This window comes from Daphnia pulicaria, chromosome 7, assembly GCF_021234035.1.
Source record: "Daphnia pulicaria isolate SC F1-1A chromosome 7, SC_F0-13Bv2, whole genome shotgun sequence".
Taxonomy (NCBI): domain Eukaryota; kingdom Metazoa; phylum Arthropoda; class Branchiopoda; order Diplostraca; family Daphniidae; genus Daphnia; species Daphnia pulicaria.
In genome coordinates this window covers 838,145-851,745 of record NC_060919.1, presented here as the reverse complement: position 1 = coordinate 851,745, position 13,601 = coordinate 838,145, and the positions used below count along the sequence as shown (strand labels likewise).

Below are 13,601 nucleotides of genomic sequence, written 5' to 3'. Positions count from 1 at the left end.
AGTCAGTAGTTCAGTAAATATTCTTCTGACGCACAAAAGAACCACATATTCGTGATCCTCGTAAAATTTGTGGTAAAGTTCATGTTATCTTTTTTACGTACGCGTACTTCCGGTTTCGAAAATTTTCCTGAGACATAGAGCTGTATTTCACGACGGCGTGACAAAGACATATCATTATAAAAGAGTAGTAGATTTACGATGGGGAATTTCAATTGACTAGGCGAAGGTAGACGAGAGATGGAACAATGGAAATAATATACAGAGCGATGAAAAACGAGATATAATACACTACGATGCAACGATACAGAACAAGTTCAAGCAATATACATATACATACATGCCATATAATTACATACAAATCCATTAAGGGGCCGGAGTAAAGGCTTCCTGGTCATCCCCATGTCCGCGGATGTGGCGATGGATAATGGAGACAGATCCCTGGATGGCCATCAGACGGCACTTCCTCCGGAGGCGGCGCCAAGGAGCCGGGGGGATGTTGAGGGCGACGGCCACTGCGTTGTTTGAGGGGAGCCAGGATCCCAAGGCGCCAATAACGAAGGGCAGAGTTAACCCCAGGCAGCTGTATTTCTCAATTTTTCTGGCATGGCCAGCGTTAAGGGACTCGGGAGCGTCGAAGGTGATGGTGAGATCGATTATTGTTGGTGGGTCGGTCGAGGAGATGACTATGTCCGGCCTAAGGGTTGAGCCAGGGAAGACTCTGTTAACAGACGCTGCATGGCCGGCCCTGGTGATGGTTTTCACAATTTCTGCCAGCACGAGGTCGTGTCGGCGGCCAATGGCCGGAAGATTACTGCGGCAGTGGCTGGTTACGTGTGAGGTAGTCTCGGCATCAACCTTGCATCTCCTGCACTTGGTGTTGGGAGCAGAGCAACCAGGATTCCCGAGGAGCGGAAGCAGGCCGAGGCGGCTCTTGTGGATGAGATTCCACTCGTTGAATGAGAGGCAGGTCCGATGAGACGAGAGGCGGGCAACGTCGTTAGATGGGTCCAGTAGTAGCCCCCTTGCTACCCTGCCCTGATGCAAGGCATTTGTGAGGGAGATTGTCCAGCGTTTCCGGATGACTGAGCGGAGGCCCCTTACAGCTTTCAGCGAGAGGCAGGAGACGTCGTCGGCGATCACTTTGGTCGATTCATCGCCGGATACATCGATCCTAACTTCAAGTCTTCGTGCTGATTTCCTGGCACGGGACCAGGTATTGGAGCCACACTTGTAGAAACGGGTGTCGTGGAGTCCGCCTTCTACCGAGCCAGAGAGGTAGTTAGAGAGGGGCAGCGGATCAGGCGGCTTGCCGTTGAATCCCCTGGAGATGTTTTGGCTGAGCTGGGATCTGGCAGTGAGGCGGACCACCGGATCGTTGCTATCGAGGAGTTGAGCGGCACGAGCGATGATCCAGATGTCCGAATCTTTTGCCAGTTGAGAGGCACCTAAGCCGCCAGCCCTGCGATCGGAATAGAGGAAGCCGTTATGAGCAGTGTGGGGGACGTTGGAGACAAATCTAAGAAATTCAGAGCAGCGAGCGTCCATCTCGCCCAGGAAGCCACGAAGGACCCGCCCTGTGGCAAGATGATGAGAGAGAGACGGAAGTAGGTGGGCTCTGAACACTTCCAATTTTTGCCAGGGCGCCAGATCACAGTCAGCTAGCTTGGTTAGCTTGTCAGGCAGATCGGAGACGGGGCGGAAGGTGAGACGAGTTCCGAGAGGGACCCCAAGATAACTTTCAGTTTCGCCCTCTTCCAGTCCCCGTAGAGACGTGCCGTGTATGGTTTTTTTTATGGAAATTTTTTCGATAAACTAGCAAGTGAGCTTTGTTCAGTTAACAGTTCTCAATATTGCAAGCTTGATTTTAAGCTAAAAAAATGTCATCTTTAAATCTTTGAGCTAAAAAACCTGATTATTGTTTCCATCTGTATTATGTAACTTTTATTGGCATGTCACTAAATAAGAATTGTTTTTTCTTTATTCAGGTAATGCAGAGGAAACGTCGAGAAGGTGGACACCGAAACGTCGCCGGTATCTCCAAAATGTCTTCGCAGATCATCATTTGTTGTTGGTAATATGTTTGTGAGAGTTAGTTAACCCGTTGTCTGCCACGCCTTTGTTCTCCCCTAGCTCCTTAGCACGGGCTGCGTGCGCTGTTCGGCCTCGTGGTTGGAAAGTCGCACCAGCTCAAAATCTGCCGCAAGGCGCCTGTTACAAGGCAATGCACCATAGTTCCCCATTTTCAGCACGGACTTGTCAGCAATGGCAAGTCCCACCTTGGTCATAGATCCTTCAGACGTGGCACGTAGAGTAGTAGAGAGCAACCTACGGGTTGTATGGCGTGGCAGCCAACGGGTTAACTTTGGTGTGTGTATGTATTTATGTGTGTATGTGATTTTAAACGGGGTGGAATTGTGGGTGGAGGTGGGACATTAAAGCAATTCCTTTTCTAAGTTTTGTGTTTGCTGAGTTTTATAGCCAAGTGACTTCAATAGTCGCAATGTCAAAAGGCTTGAAGGTGTTAAGAGAAATCGTAGAAGATGATTACCATAAAAAAATTTTATTTTCTCATTTGAGCTCAACGATTCCAAGTGATTAGTAACTATTAAGATGTGACCGACAAATTTGAACACAATTAAATACATCAGAAATTTTGGCTATGGTATTTAAGAGCCTCCCTGTAATAAACTGGAGAAGCGAAGGTTGTGATGTAACATTCAGGTGCCTTAATGGTGTAGTAACTCAAAAGAGTGGAATACTTCGCAGCTTCGATGCAGTAGGTGGGAGCAGCCTAAGTAGTGGTGCAATATTCGGGTGCCTTAGTGTGTAGTACTTAGGAGCATCGGTATGGGAGCGGAACCTCGGTATGGTAGCTGAAGGCAGCGTGGGTTGTAGTGTAGTAAACTGGAACCTCAGTCTAGTATTTCGGTCCAACGTAGTACGAGGGAGCAGCCGCTGTGTAGTAATTCGGTGCAGAGTAGTCCTAGGGCGCTTCGGTGTAGTATTTGACCGCTTTGGTGGCGTAATAAGCTGAAGCCTCGGTGAAGTAGCTGGGAACGGAATAGTACTTAGGCCTCGGTGTAAAAGGCTAGGGCAGCATACGTGGTGGTGTAGTAACTCCGGTGCCTTGGTGGTGTAGTAACTCCGGTGCCTTGGTGGTGTAGTAACTCCGGTGCCTTGGTGGTGTAGTAACTCCGGTGCCTTGGTGGTGTAGTAACTCCGGTGCCTTGGTGGTGTAGTAACTCCGGTGCCTTGGTGGTGTAGTAACTCCGGTGCCTTGGTGGTGTAGTAACTCCGGTGCCTTGGTGGTGTAACTCGGGGCAGAGTTATACTTTGGGGCCTCGGTGTAGTAATTCGGGACATCATCAGTTATGGATTATACTCCGGGGAATTGGTGGTGAAGTAACCGGTTGTTGCGTTTGCTGTTGTGTTATAAGACGGCGGCGTCGCGGTTTGGTATCCACATTCCCCCGAGACATCGGTGCACCGGTGGTCGACTTAACCATCAAGGATACAACAGCCAACAGCAGCACGACGCCATAGTTAACTAGAAGGTAAATAATTGGAACATGAATTTCCAATAATAACTGGCATTTAAACGAACAGAAAATAAAAAATGCTACAAAACTCCATGTAGAAACAGAATATTTTTCATTTGGTTGTAGTGTAATACTTGGTGGCCTCGGTGTAGTAAACAGGAGCCTCAGCTTGGTAGTAGCTTGGAGCAGAGTTATACTTAGTGAAGTAAGCTTTTCGGTGTAGTAGTAGTTGGGGGGCTTCGTCGTAGTATCTGGGTGTAGCGTAGGTTGTGGTGTAGTCGACTGGATCCTCGGTGTAGTATTACAATTCAACGTAGTAGGAAGGAACAGCTGCTGTGTTGTAAGTCTGGGCTACGTAGTACTTGGCCGCCTCAGTTGTGGTTGTGTAGTTACTGGCAGAGTAGTACTTGTGCGGTGCAGTGTAGTACTCGACCGCTTTGGTATTAAAATAGGATGGAGCCTCGGTGTAGTAGGCTGGGGCAGCATTCGTAGTCTTGTAGTACTTGGGGACTTCGGTGTAGTAGGCTGGGACAGTATACGTATACTCGGTGATGTAGTACTTGAGAGCCACGGCACAGCAAGTAGATGTTGCGTATCTAGACGTTGTTGTGTAGTAAGGCGGCGACGTGGTGCACTATTATTTTGCTGCTGTTGCTTGGTATCCACCATGTCCAGGAGACATCGGTTCACCCGTGGTCGACCCAACCATTAACCATACAACACCAAACAGCAGCACGGCGCCATAGTTAACTAAACTATAAACGATTTGAACATTAATTATCGAATATAACTGGTCATATCAACTGAAGACAAGATAAAATTAATGCACGACTCGAAATAAAAATGAATCTTTACCCGTGATTGCGAACCGGTATAACATTGAAGAAGGCAGTTGGTGACAAATAGTGAGCTGCAGTTGTTGCCGTGTCGGAGGTGCTCACTCGACTGAGTTCCGTAGTCTTTTCTCTCTTCGTTTTATACGATTTTTCCTCACCCTCACCTCTTGAGCCTTGCGGCTATTATACCTGCTTGATAATGAAGCAAACACTTCCCATTCTCACCCAACCTCTTAACCACCGCATGACACGTTTTACGTAATGATCTCCCTTCGAACGTCAAGGACATGCAAACTGGCCTTTTCCTTCTGTAGGTTTCCGTTGCTGGGGGTGGGTCTACAAAACCAATATCAAATTATCAGATTTCCGTAGCCTTTTCTCTCGCCTTTTTCTTTTTCTCACCCTGACCCACCTCTTAAGCCTTGCGGCTATTGTACCTGCTTGATAATGATGCAACACGTGTCGTCCTCACCCAACCTCTCCCCCGTCGCATGACACGTTTTACGTTTTTGTTTCGACCTTCGAGCGTGAAGAAAATGCAAACTGGCCTTTCCTTCTTTAGGTTGACGTTCCTGGGGATGGGTCTACAATAACCAAAATCAAAAGACTCCTAATGGGACGGGGATCACGAATATTCGGTTCTTTTGTTTGTCACATGAATATTTACAGAACGATTAACTATTAAAATGAGAAACCGGAAGTAGACAAAAAGCAAAATAACGAAAATTAAACAAGTGAGCTTTATTGCTGGAGCAATAAATATCAATTATCACCTAAAATTATCTCATAGTGACTGCCGATGTTTAAAAGTAACTGAAACTGACAGCTGAAAATAATAAAAGACCACGAAGCCATCTTAGCGTTAAAATCAGAAATGGAAAGAAGAACGTTAAAATTAAACTAACGCGAAGACGTTCGCGCTCTAGCTCGTTGAGACTCGATTGATACAACAAACAATATAAAAATGGTCTAGATGAGCTCGAGACTTACGCCTCATCTACTCACCAAAATGCCCAAATCATGATCATCCCGTCTTCACCAAGAAGCCGCCAACACACCGCATACAGCTACAATTAAAAACTCCAAATCTGATCGGGTGATGATCGGCGTCAGTCTTTGATCCTTGAAAACAACGAGAAACAATAAGTAACAATCGATTGGTCGCAAATTTAATTTCGGTTATTAATTTAGCCCAAGCATTCACTTCACTGTCGACGGTGAAAGGCAAAGTTTTTAACTAATTTGGGCAAAAAAATGGATAAATTCAAATGCACAGGGAAAGCGAATTGTGGTTAAATGTACAAAGGTGGCGAGGTCTTATGATAAACTTCAGGAGATTCTATTCGATTGTGGGAGCTGCAACACTTTAATTTGTCAACCGCGACTTTATAAAAATTTCTAGTAGTGCGGGAAAAAGCTCAATGCTACGCAATCTGATCTATTTACTGAAAATCAAATTCAAAGGTTTCCAGAAATCGAGTGGATTTATGGACGTTGACGTAAATGTCAACTTTTTCTACGTGCACAGAAAACCATTAACCAAGCTTAAGCGGTAACAATATTAAATTTCTCTGAAATTGAAAGGCACCATTGGAGGATGTGACTTTTACACACATAACTTTTCAACCCATTAAGTTATTCGAAGGAAAAAAAGTGGTAAAATGTGGGCATTAATTTGAAGATTTCAAGTAAATAAAAAGGATCTATTTGATATTGATGTTTCTTTTACCCTTGCAAGTGGGAGGGGATTTGCTGTTTATCTGTAGAGCGAGTTGGAAAACAGGGGCAATAAAGGAACGCAACTAAAGCACAAGCAAGAGATGGGGGGAAATTCGAGAAGCCGACAACGATTGGCAAAGCAAATGAAGTTGTTGGTCAAGCAAAACTTTCCACAAAGCCACCACTACTATTGTGTGATCCAGTAACCTTACCTTAACAGGGCTAGGGGAACTTCTGGGAGATGGAATATCGAAAGGTGAGAACTCCTGCTCCCATATCCAATTAAGGCTGCTCGATGAATACAGAAGAATATGTGGAGTTACTGTTGTAGCCAAAGCCGCTAGCATATTCCTGCAATAGTCAATAAAATAATTTAGTTCTATTAAGTATTAAATGCTTTGGGAAGAAAACAGTGGCAAACTATTACCTCTTTTAATGCAATATTGCTTTCAAGTCATAAGTTAAAAGAACATGGTGTGACATCAATTTCACTTCACACTTCTGTAAACTTAACATTGTTGAAAGTTGTCAGGTAGCACACAATCTAGAATTTCAAGTAGAAACACGATATGGGTATAAAAATAAAATAGGCAGGTATTAGAATCAGTAAAAGAACACTTACATTTGATTATGCGTTTAAATTTATTCCAAAAACATAAGGAAAACTATGAAGAAAGCAGCAAGAACTTTCGAGTTTCGACGTTTCGACCTGACCAAGACAATAATGCAATGCTAGCGACATCTAATTTGATACTTGAGTATAAACAAAGGCGAGCCTCTAGTGGTATAATCGTAAACCTAATACAAGTCCAAAAGCTTAAATTTTTTCAATAGATTTAATTATGTTTTTAGCGTAAAAATTTGCGAAAAGTACGTATAGTTATTATTAAAAATTGTTAGATTTAATTTTTACGGTGATATCTTACTTTGTACAATGATCTGGTTTGCTATCAGCAGCAGCGGCAACAGCGAGGATCCTTTCTTAAGAACCAAAACAGTGCCTCGGCAACGGCTGCAGCGATTTAAACTTTGTGAAGGTATACATTTGATGGGAACTAATAATCTACCAAGTGTAATTTGTAAACTATCTTCAACACACGTCAATGCAGACTAGTCTTTTACCGGTTCGACTTGAGATTCAATAATTATCCACTAAAAAAAATGGCAAGTTGACTTCGTGTGTTCGTGATAATATGATAAGTTGATTATGAAGGCAGAGGCGGTATACTATCAGGTTATTATCTGGTTACCGTCACATGTTAAACAGTTCACCGGTTTCACGGTAGTTGCAGCGCAACTTCAAAGGAAATGTCACAGTTTGCTTCATCTCGTTCAACTTTGAAAACAATTTTTAAAATGTCACTTTACCACTTAGAACTAATGCATCTTGATGAAAATTTAAAAAGTAAATTAAAATACGATTGCGATGCTGCAAATAGATATCTATAACCTTAATCCATTATTTTCTACGATTTTCTAGCAGACGCTTGCGGTGTCAATCGAGTTCCGTAATCCTAAAGTTTTTCACTTTCACTTCAATAACTCTGGAAAAATTAAAAATTAAAATTTTAAACGCAAATACGTAGAAAAATAAAATAAGAATTGGATGGGGCGGTGTGAGATGAACATCGACGTCGGACAACACTTTTTACTGTAATGTCTTACTTTGTATTTAATGATTTAGTTTACTCCCAGCAGCTGCGGAAAGAGAGCGAGGAACTTTCTTAGAAACAAATTTAACTGCTTTTCTTTTCTGTATTTGAAAACACACAAAAAAAAATTACTTGGTTATACATTAGATTAAAAACATACAAAAGCATGAAAAATAGTTCTTAGTTTTTTTGGGGAAAAAAACTAAACAGGCTTGAGCGAAAGCCTAACGAAAATATAAATGTTGAACAGTCCATATCCATTGAATCTAATTAAACTTTCTTGCAAACCATTTTATGCTGAGCCCAGTGTTGATGTTGGCATTCCACGCTACAATAAACAGAGCTTCGGCAACGGCTGCAGCGTTTTGGACTTTGAGAAACTTTCTTGCAAGCGGCGCAACAGTTGTTGTCACTCATGGATCTGCTTGAAGAATCAGCAGATTCAACATCCAAATGTGGGTTATCGCTGTAAAGTGGTGAGACGAATGTAGCCATCCACGGACTGTCTTCTCCCAACGTAAGGTTTTTTTTCTGCCAAGTGCTGGGTTTGATCTTGGAACTGTTGAGCCGCAAGACGAATTTTAAAAGCTTCGAATCTTCAGTCGTTTTAATCGGAATGGTCATTATTTCCTTGCCTCCAGGGAAAACTCGCTTCAAATCCTCTGCATTCTTTTCCTCGCTCCATTTGCCGCCTTTAACAAGTTTTTCTGCCAATCGGAAATCAATAGCCGAAAGCAATAGGAATGGTCTGCCCGTCGGAGTTGTTGAAACAGGACGATGAACTAGAAAGAACCAGTCGGGTTCTGGTGCATTCATCCGTTGGATGGTGACATAACGAGGACGAGCGGGATCCAAAAACAGAGCTTTCATAACGCGTCGAACAACATTCAAAGGGGATTTTTTCATTAGGGAAGTGTTCGCCAGATGATTAATGTTGAACTGGCTACTAATGTGAGTTTTCAAGGACCGTTGGAGTGATTTTTCTTCTTTCCAAGGTTTTAATTGATCTGGATCTATGACGTTGTACAAATCGTCAGCACGTCTGTACTCACACGGCCATAGTTCCCATAATGCTTTCTTTACCACTAATTCAACATGGCGGCATGTGGGATCAAGGATAAGGCGGATGTTTTCGAGAATGATCGGATACGGAAATGACAGCGACAACGGCTCGTAATTTTTCTGCTGCTGCATCCGGAGAACTCTAATTTCGTGGCTGGATTCACAAGGCGCCGGAAAATTTATGAATAATACTATTCCTAAAACAACAACAAAATTAACAGATGAAATGACAAGAAAACGTTGCACAAACCCACCTGCGGCATTTTCGGGTGAAATAACTTTTATTTTCAGATGGAACTGATCTTCGGACTCGACGCAACTGTAGACTTTCATGTGAAATTCTTCAGGAGCAGGAACTTCCAGTTGGATTTTCGAAGGAATAAAGGGATAAGGTATACTCCAATCCTCGACCTGCACTGATTCAAACGACTCAAAGACGACAAATTCCGATCCATCCAGTATATCCACGAGGATAGCACGATGAGTTTTTTCGAGCCCGTGATGAGGAATCAGGAGAAAGGAAATTGATGCGTCTTCAAATCCGGTTGAGAAGTTTTCCAGTTTCACTTCAAAGTTGTCGATGAAATGGACACCTGGTCCAGAAAAGTCGGAACAGTTCCCTTGCTTCGCTTTCGGAAGGAGTATCAATCGAATGCTTGGAATTCCTGATAGAGAAGCCATTTTGGCACAGGACGCAGTAGGCATGTTTGCGGATAACTTAAGAATCTTCTGGCCATTTTTCCAAGCTTCAAGTGTTCGTCTAGCGAGTTGAAAATTGGGGTTCATCTCAGCCGGCCTGACATCATTCTTCAGCCAATGGTCTCCTCCAAGCCGTTGAATCATCGAGTTCACTACGTAGCTGAACGTTTGCGGGGTATACAGCAACATGCCACATCCGGCTCCGGGAGGGACACCAGTGATTCGTAAAGGAAACTTTGCATCAAAGCAAACGTTCGCTAGCTGTTTCAGGAACTCGCTCAGTGCAGGAGAGGCTGACATGACAACGTTACGAAAGGGAGGTGCTTTTTGCCAGCAAACCTCAACAGGGAGAGACGTTGGACATCGCAAGTCAACATATTCGGGCAATCCAAGTTCGATGCGGCTTTTGAGACGCAATCCATAAATAGTTGGGATCATGCTCAACGGGCAACAAAGGACTTTCTCGAGGTAAAACTTGACAGATTGAAATTCGAACCATCTTAATGTGTCGGTGAACAACATTGCTGATGGGTGATCGGACAACTTTCCGCTGCAAGCCAGGATCAAATTCGCTAACCCAACATGATCTGCCATGTTGGAGCAGTCAATAACGTCGAACTTGTTGACGTTTTCAGAATAGCAGAACTCCAGGGCATCCTCCAAATAGAAGAACAATTCAAAGGTTTTCCTGTCGATGAGGCGTTTTCGATAGCAAGACAAAAGGTTTTTGAGAATTTTCTGGCAGGAACGTATCATCATCTTGTTTTTCATTAAAGTGACCAGTTCTTCTTTCAGGAGCGGCATGTATCCGTCAAATGGACACAGGGAATAATGGAGTGTCCAGCGGAGTGTTGCGTGGTCAAGCAATGTTGGATTAAGACAAACGATCTTGATATCGTTTTCAAGTCGACAGCTACCTGTTTCAAAATATTGCTTAGCCTCTTCATGGATATTCTGCATCGACGAATCGTCCAACCCTCCAAGTCCAATACTTCTTTCCAAGTTAGAAGCTAGATCATCAATGGCCATCGAAAAGGAATCGCAGTTTTTCGCGTTTTCCAATTCTTTTCGATGCAACAGCTGCCAGTGTTTAGAAATAGACATCTTCCTGAAAATTAAAGGAAGATAATTTACTACATCGATCTAGTTATAAACTGGAATAAAAATTTTACCTTTCTAAGCCAACTTTTTCCATTAAAACTCTAGCTTCAGATTCAGTTTTTGACAAAACAGAAAGCCAAGAACCCCACACTTTCTTTAACATTTCAGACTGACTAGTTTTTGGAACTGAGACATTTTCAGGGAACACACCGTTCAACAGGTCCTTCAAAACTCCTTGAAATCTGTTACGGCTGACTTTTGGCCATTCAAGATTATACCAAACATCCCAAAGGAAAGCTATGTCTTCATCATCTTCTGGATTGAAATCAGATGCTGATATTAGAACCCCACACTTTCTTTAACATTTCAGACTGACTAGTTTTTGGAACTGAGACATTTTCAGGGTACAAATCATTCAGCAGGTCCTTCAAAACCCCTTGAAATCTCTTACGGGTGACTTCTGGCCATTCAAGATTATACCAAACATCCCAAAGGAAAGCTAAGTCTTCATCATCTTCAGGGTTGAAATCAGGTGCTGATATTATTTTCAAAATTGTGATGTTGCGAGCTACCACTGATGGATTCAGGTCATTTAAATGGATTTGCATGTGATTGAAACTTTCGTCTTCTGCAATCTGAAGAGTGTTTCTCAGGTCACCACTACCCAGAAAGAGAACCTAAATGTACACAGTTCAATTCAGAAATTATTTATCAGTTAACAGAATACTCTGCTGAGGGTTACCTTCAAGGATGAACTGCATAGGTTAAAACCACCTGCTTCACAATTGAAGTCTTGCAACACATTTTTACTCCGGGTATTGCCAAAAGGGTAATTTATAGGATTAGCTTCAATTACGGTTCGTTGTACAGAAGTCAACATTGCAGCAATGATTTTGTGTTTTCAACTAACGACCACAATAATGTAGTAAAAGAATTAGGGCAATGAACATTAAACCACCATGAACATTGGTTGTTCCTTTGTTCGTGATTGATTCGTTTTTTTCTACTTACTGCATGTGCCTGCATGTAGCATGTCTACATCACACGTGACCACGCTAACGCTTAAACTAGCCAACTAGGGGCAGAGGATGCGCTTGACGAGGAGTCGACGACACAACGAGTCAGCACACCATCTAGCGGTCGGCATCCAACGACTTACGTGGAAACAAAGGGGGGAAATTACGATTTGAATTCTAGGAATTTTCGAGTTTTTGTATTGACCTGCGGACTGCGGTGGACTGTTTAAAAAATGCCACATTATGTGAAAATTATAGGCTCCATAACGTGTTAATTCACACAAATATTTTACAACCAGAAACTTTAAGAAATCTTAATAAAAATCGAAAAAAAATTACCATTTTTAATTAGAATCATGTAAAATAATATAATGTCAAGAAATTGAGTAACATGCATATTTCACTCGGTGTCTCAGCGAAAAATGGCAGGATTCTTTTCCTCGCGAATACAATCGCGCTACCTGTTACTTTAGAGTTTAGACATATTTTTAGGCACCTAGTAACATTTAATGGTGGCGGCATTGCTTTCAGAGAGCTCAGCATTATCTAACTAATAAGGTATTCTATAAAACAAAAAAAAAATCATCAGATGCAAGTAAATCTTGTGTTAAAGATATTAAAATTTAAAACGAATATTTAAAAAATAAACACAAACACCAAACCGAATCCAGAAGGTTGGCCACAGTGTGATGTTATTTACTTCTTAATGGTAGTGACTGTATCAATTTCGTTAAGCTATTGCATTTAAGGTCGATTTGTAGCCGTGATAGAAATTATTATGAGATATTGATTTATTCGATAGATACATTTGATGGACCCACAAATCCGATGGGCATTGAAAATCATATAATACAACAGCCCATCAATCAAAAGCACTTTTTCGTCTATGGCTTACCGAACTACGCCGTACCGAACAATCTCAGTTCGACACGTGCGATCAATAATCGCCAGGAACCAGGAATTATTTAACTATTAACAGAATTAGCAATGAAGTAAACGAGAGGTACAGTTAAATAAGACAATAATACGGTTTAACGATCGAAATATCAATATTATTTAATCATTTGATAAAATGCTCATTCATTTATGATACTAAGCCCAGTCAGTCTAACTAACATTTTGTCCCTCCTGGCGTACGTGCATCATTTGCTGCGAGTCACGCCGTATCTTCATCAGCTATATAGAACTAATAAAGGAGCTGGACTTGTCATACTTCTACAGGAACCACTCGAGAAAAGACGTCTGTGAATAAAACGGGAAATCATGTTATTCATTCGCGGTTTAATTGTCGCTAAACTATTAGCTGTCGCTTTTGCAGCCGGAAGTATCACCCAGGAAATCGAAATAACTAAATCTATTACCGGCGCGCACGTAAGAATCCTCGCCTATCACGTAAGTTTTCAAGTTGAAAAATTATGTTAAAGCTATAATATATAATATTGAAATTTGAATACTTTACAGGAACCGCCGATTTTCAACATAATCCGCAATCCGGCTAATCAGAGCTTGGTCCGCTTCATCGGATTTCCCAAAGACGTTTTTGATGTTTTGTCAGCCAGTTGGAATTTTACGTGAGTTATTGATTTTCAAATTTAATTACATGGAACATTTAAAAGTTCTTTTTATTTGCTAAATAAAATGAGCCTCCAGGTATTCTTTCGTCGAGGTAACGCCAAGTATGGTGAAGAGCAAAGGATCGGTCGACGCAGCCATGATCGATCAACTTTTGCTAAAGGTCATATAAGATTTAATTGCATTCATTTCATTTAATTTTTGAAGTATCATTTCCTACCCAATTAAAAGAATGCTGATTTAAACGGACGTCTTTCTTCGCCAACTGCCGAACTTTTGACCCACATAGACTATACCGTCGCCGTGTCCGTTTTTACTTTCGCCATCATCCAGCCGATGCCACAAATCCACTATGGATTTTCCGCTCCGATCAAACCCTTTCAGCCAACGGTGTGTGATAATTCT

General features: G+C 42.1%; 2 protein-coding genes and 3 long non-coding RNA genes across 7 annotated transcripts; 1 reads left to right on the top strand and 4 right to left on the bottom strand.

Moving 5' to 3' along the window:
* Nucleotides 1-363: 363 nt before the first annotated feature.
* LOC124348430 lies at nucleotides 364-1,545 on the bottom strand. The gene has a single exon (XM_046798641.1). The coding sequence runs from the start codon at nucleotides 1,543-1,545 to the stop codon at nucleotides 364-366; it is 1,182 nt and encodes a 393-aa protein (XP_046654597.1).
* Nucleotides 1,546-2,544: 999 nt separating this feature from the next.
* Nucleotides 2,545-4,514, bottom strand: LOC124350241. 2 transcript variants are annotated; one of them, XR_006920543.1, is made up of 4 exons: nucleotides 4,395-4,514; nucleotides 3,624-4,289; nucleotides 3,294-3,547; nucleotides 2,545-3,117 (listed from the first exon to the last, which is right to left on the bottom strand). It is a non-coding gene; the product is annotated as an uncharacterized LOC124350241 (long non-coding RNA). The 2 variants fall into 2 exon arrangements; XR_006920544.1 differs by having other exon boundaries at nucleotides 3,674-4,289; nucleotides 4,395-4,513.
* Nucleotides 4,515-4,605: 91 nt separating this feature from the next.
* Nucleotides 4,606-7,112, bottom strand: LOC124350275. 2 transcript variants are annotated; one of them, XR_006920635.1, is made up of 6 exons: nucleotides 7,021-7,112; nucleotides 6,717-6,803; nucleotides 6,522-6,638; nucleotides 6,307-6,445; nucleotides 4,813-5,497; nucleotides 4,606-4,711 (listed from the first exon to the last, which is right to left on the bottom strand). It is a non-coding gene; the product is annotated as an uncharacterized LOC124350275 (long non-coding RNA). The 2 variants fall into 2 exon arrangements; XR_006920634.1 differs by lacking the exon at nucleotides 7,021-7,112 and having other exon boundaries at nucleotides 6,717-6,867.
* Nucleotides 7,113-7,835: 723 nt separating this feature from the next.
* On the bottom strand, nucleotides 7,836-11,682 carry LOC124349422. The gene is made up of 5 exons (XM_046800003.1): nucleotides 11,351-11,682; nucleotides 11,141-11,285; nucleotides 10,680-10,938; nucleotides 9,063-10,615; nucleotides 7,836-9,005 (listed from the first exon to the last, which is right to left on the bottom strand). Exons 1-5 carry the CDS (start codon nucleotides 11,486-11,488, stop codon nucleotides 8,017-8,019), a joined length of 3,084 nt encoding a protein of 1,027 aa, XP_046655959.1. The 5' UTR covers nucleotides 11,489-11,682; the 3' UTR covers nucleotides 7,836-8,016.
* A 1,346-nt stretch (nucleotides 11,683-13,028) lies between these two features.
* LOC124350450 lies at nucleotides 13,029-13,572 on the top strand. Its single transcript, XR_006920974.1, has 2 exons — nucleotides 13,029-13,359; nucleotides 13,428-13,572. It is a non-coding gene; the product is annotated as an uncharacterized LOC124350450 (long non-coding RNA).
* Nucleotides 13,573-13,601: the final 29 nt, after the last annotated feature.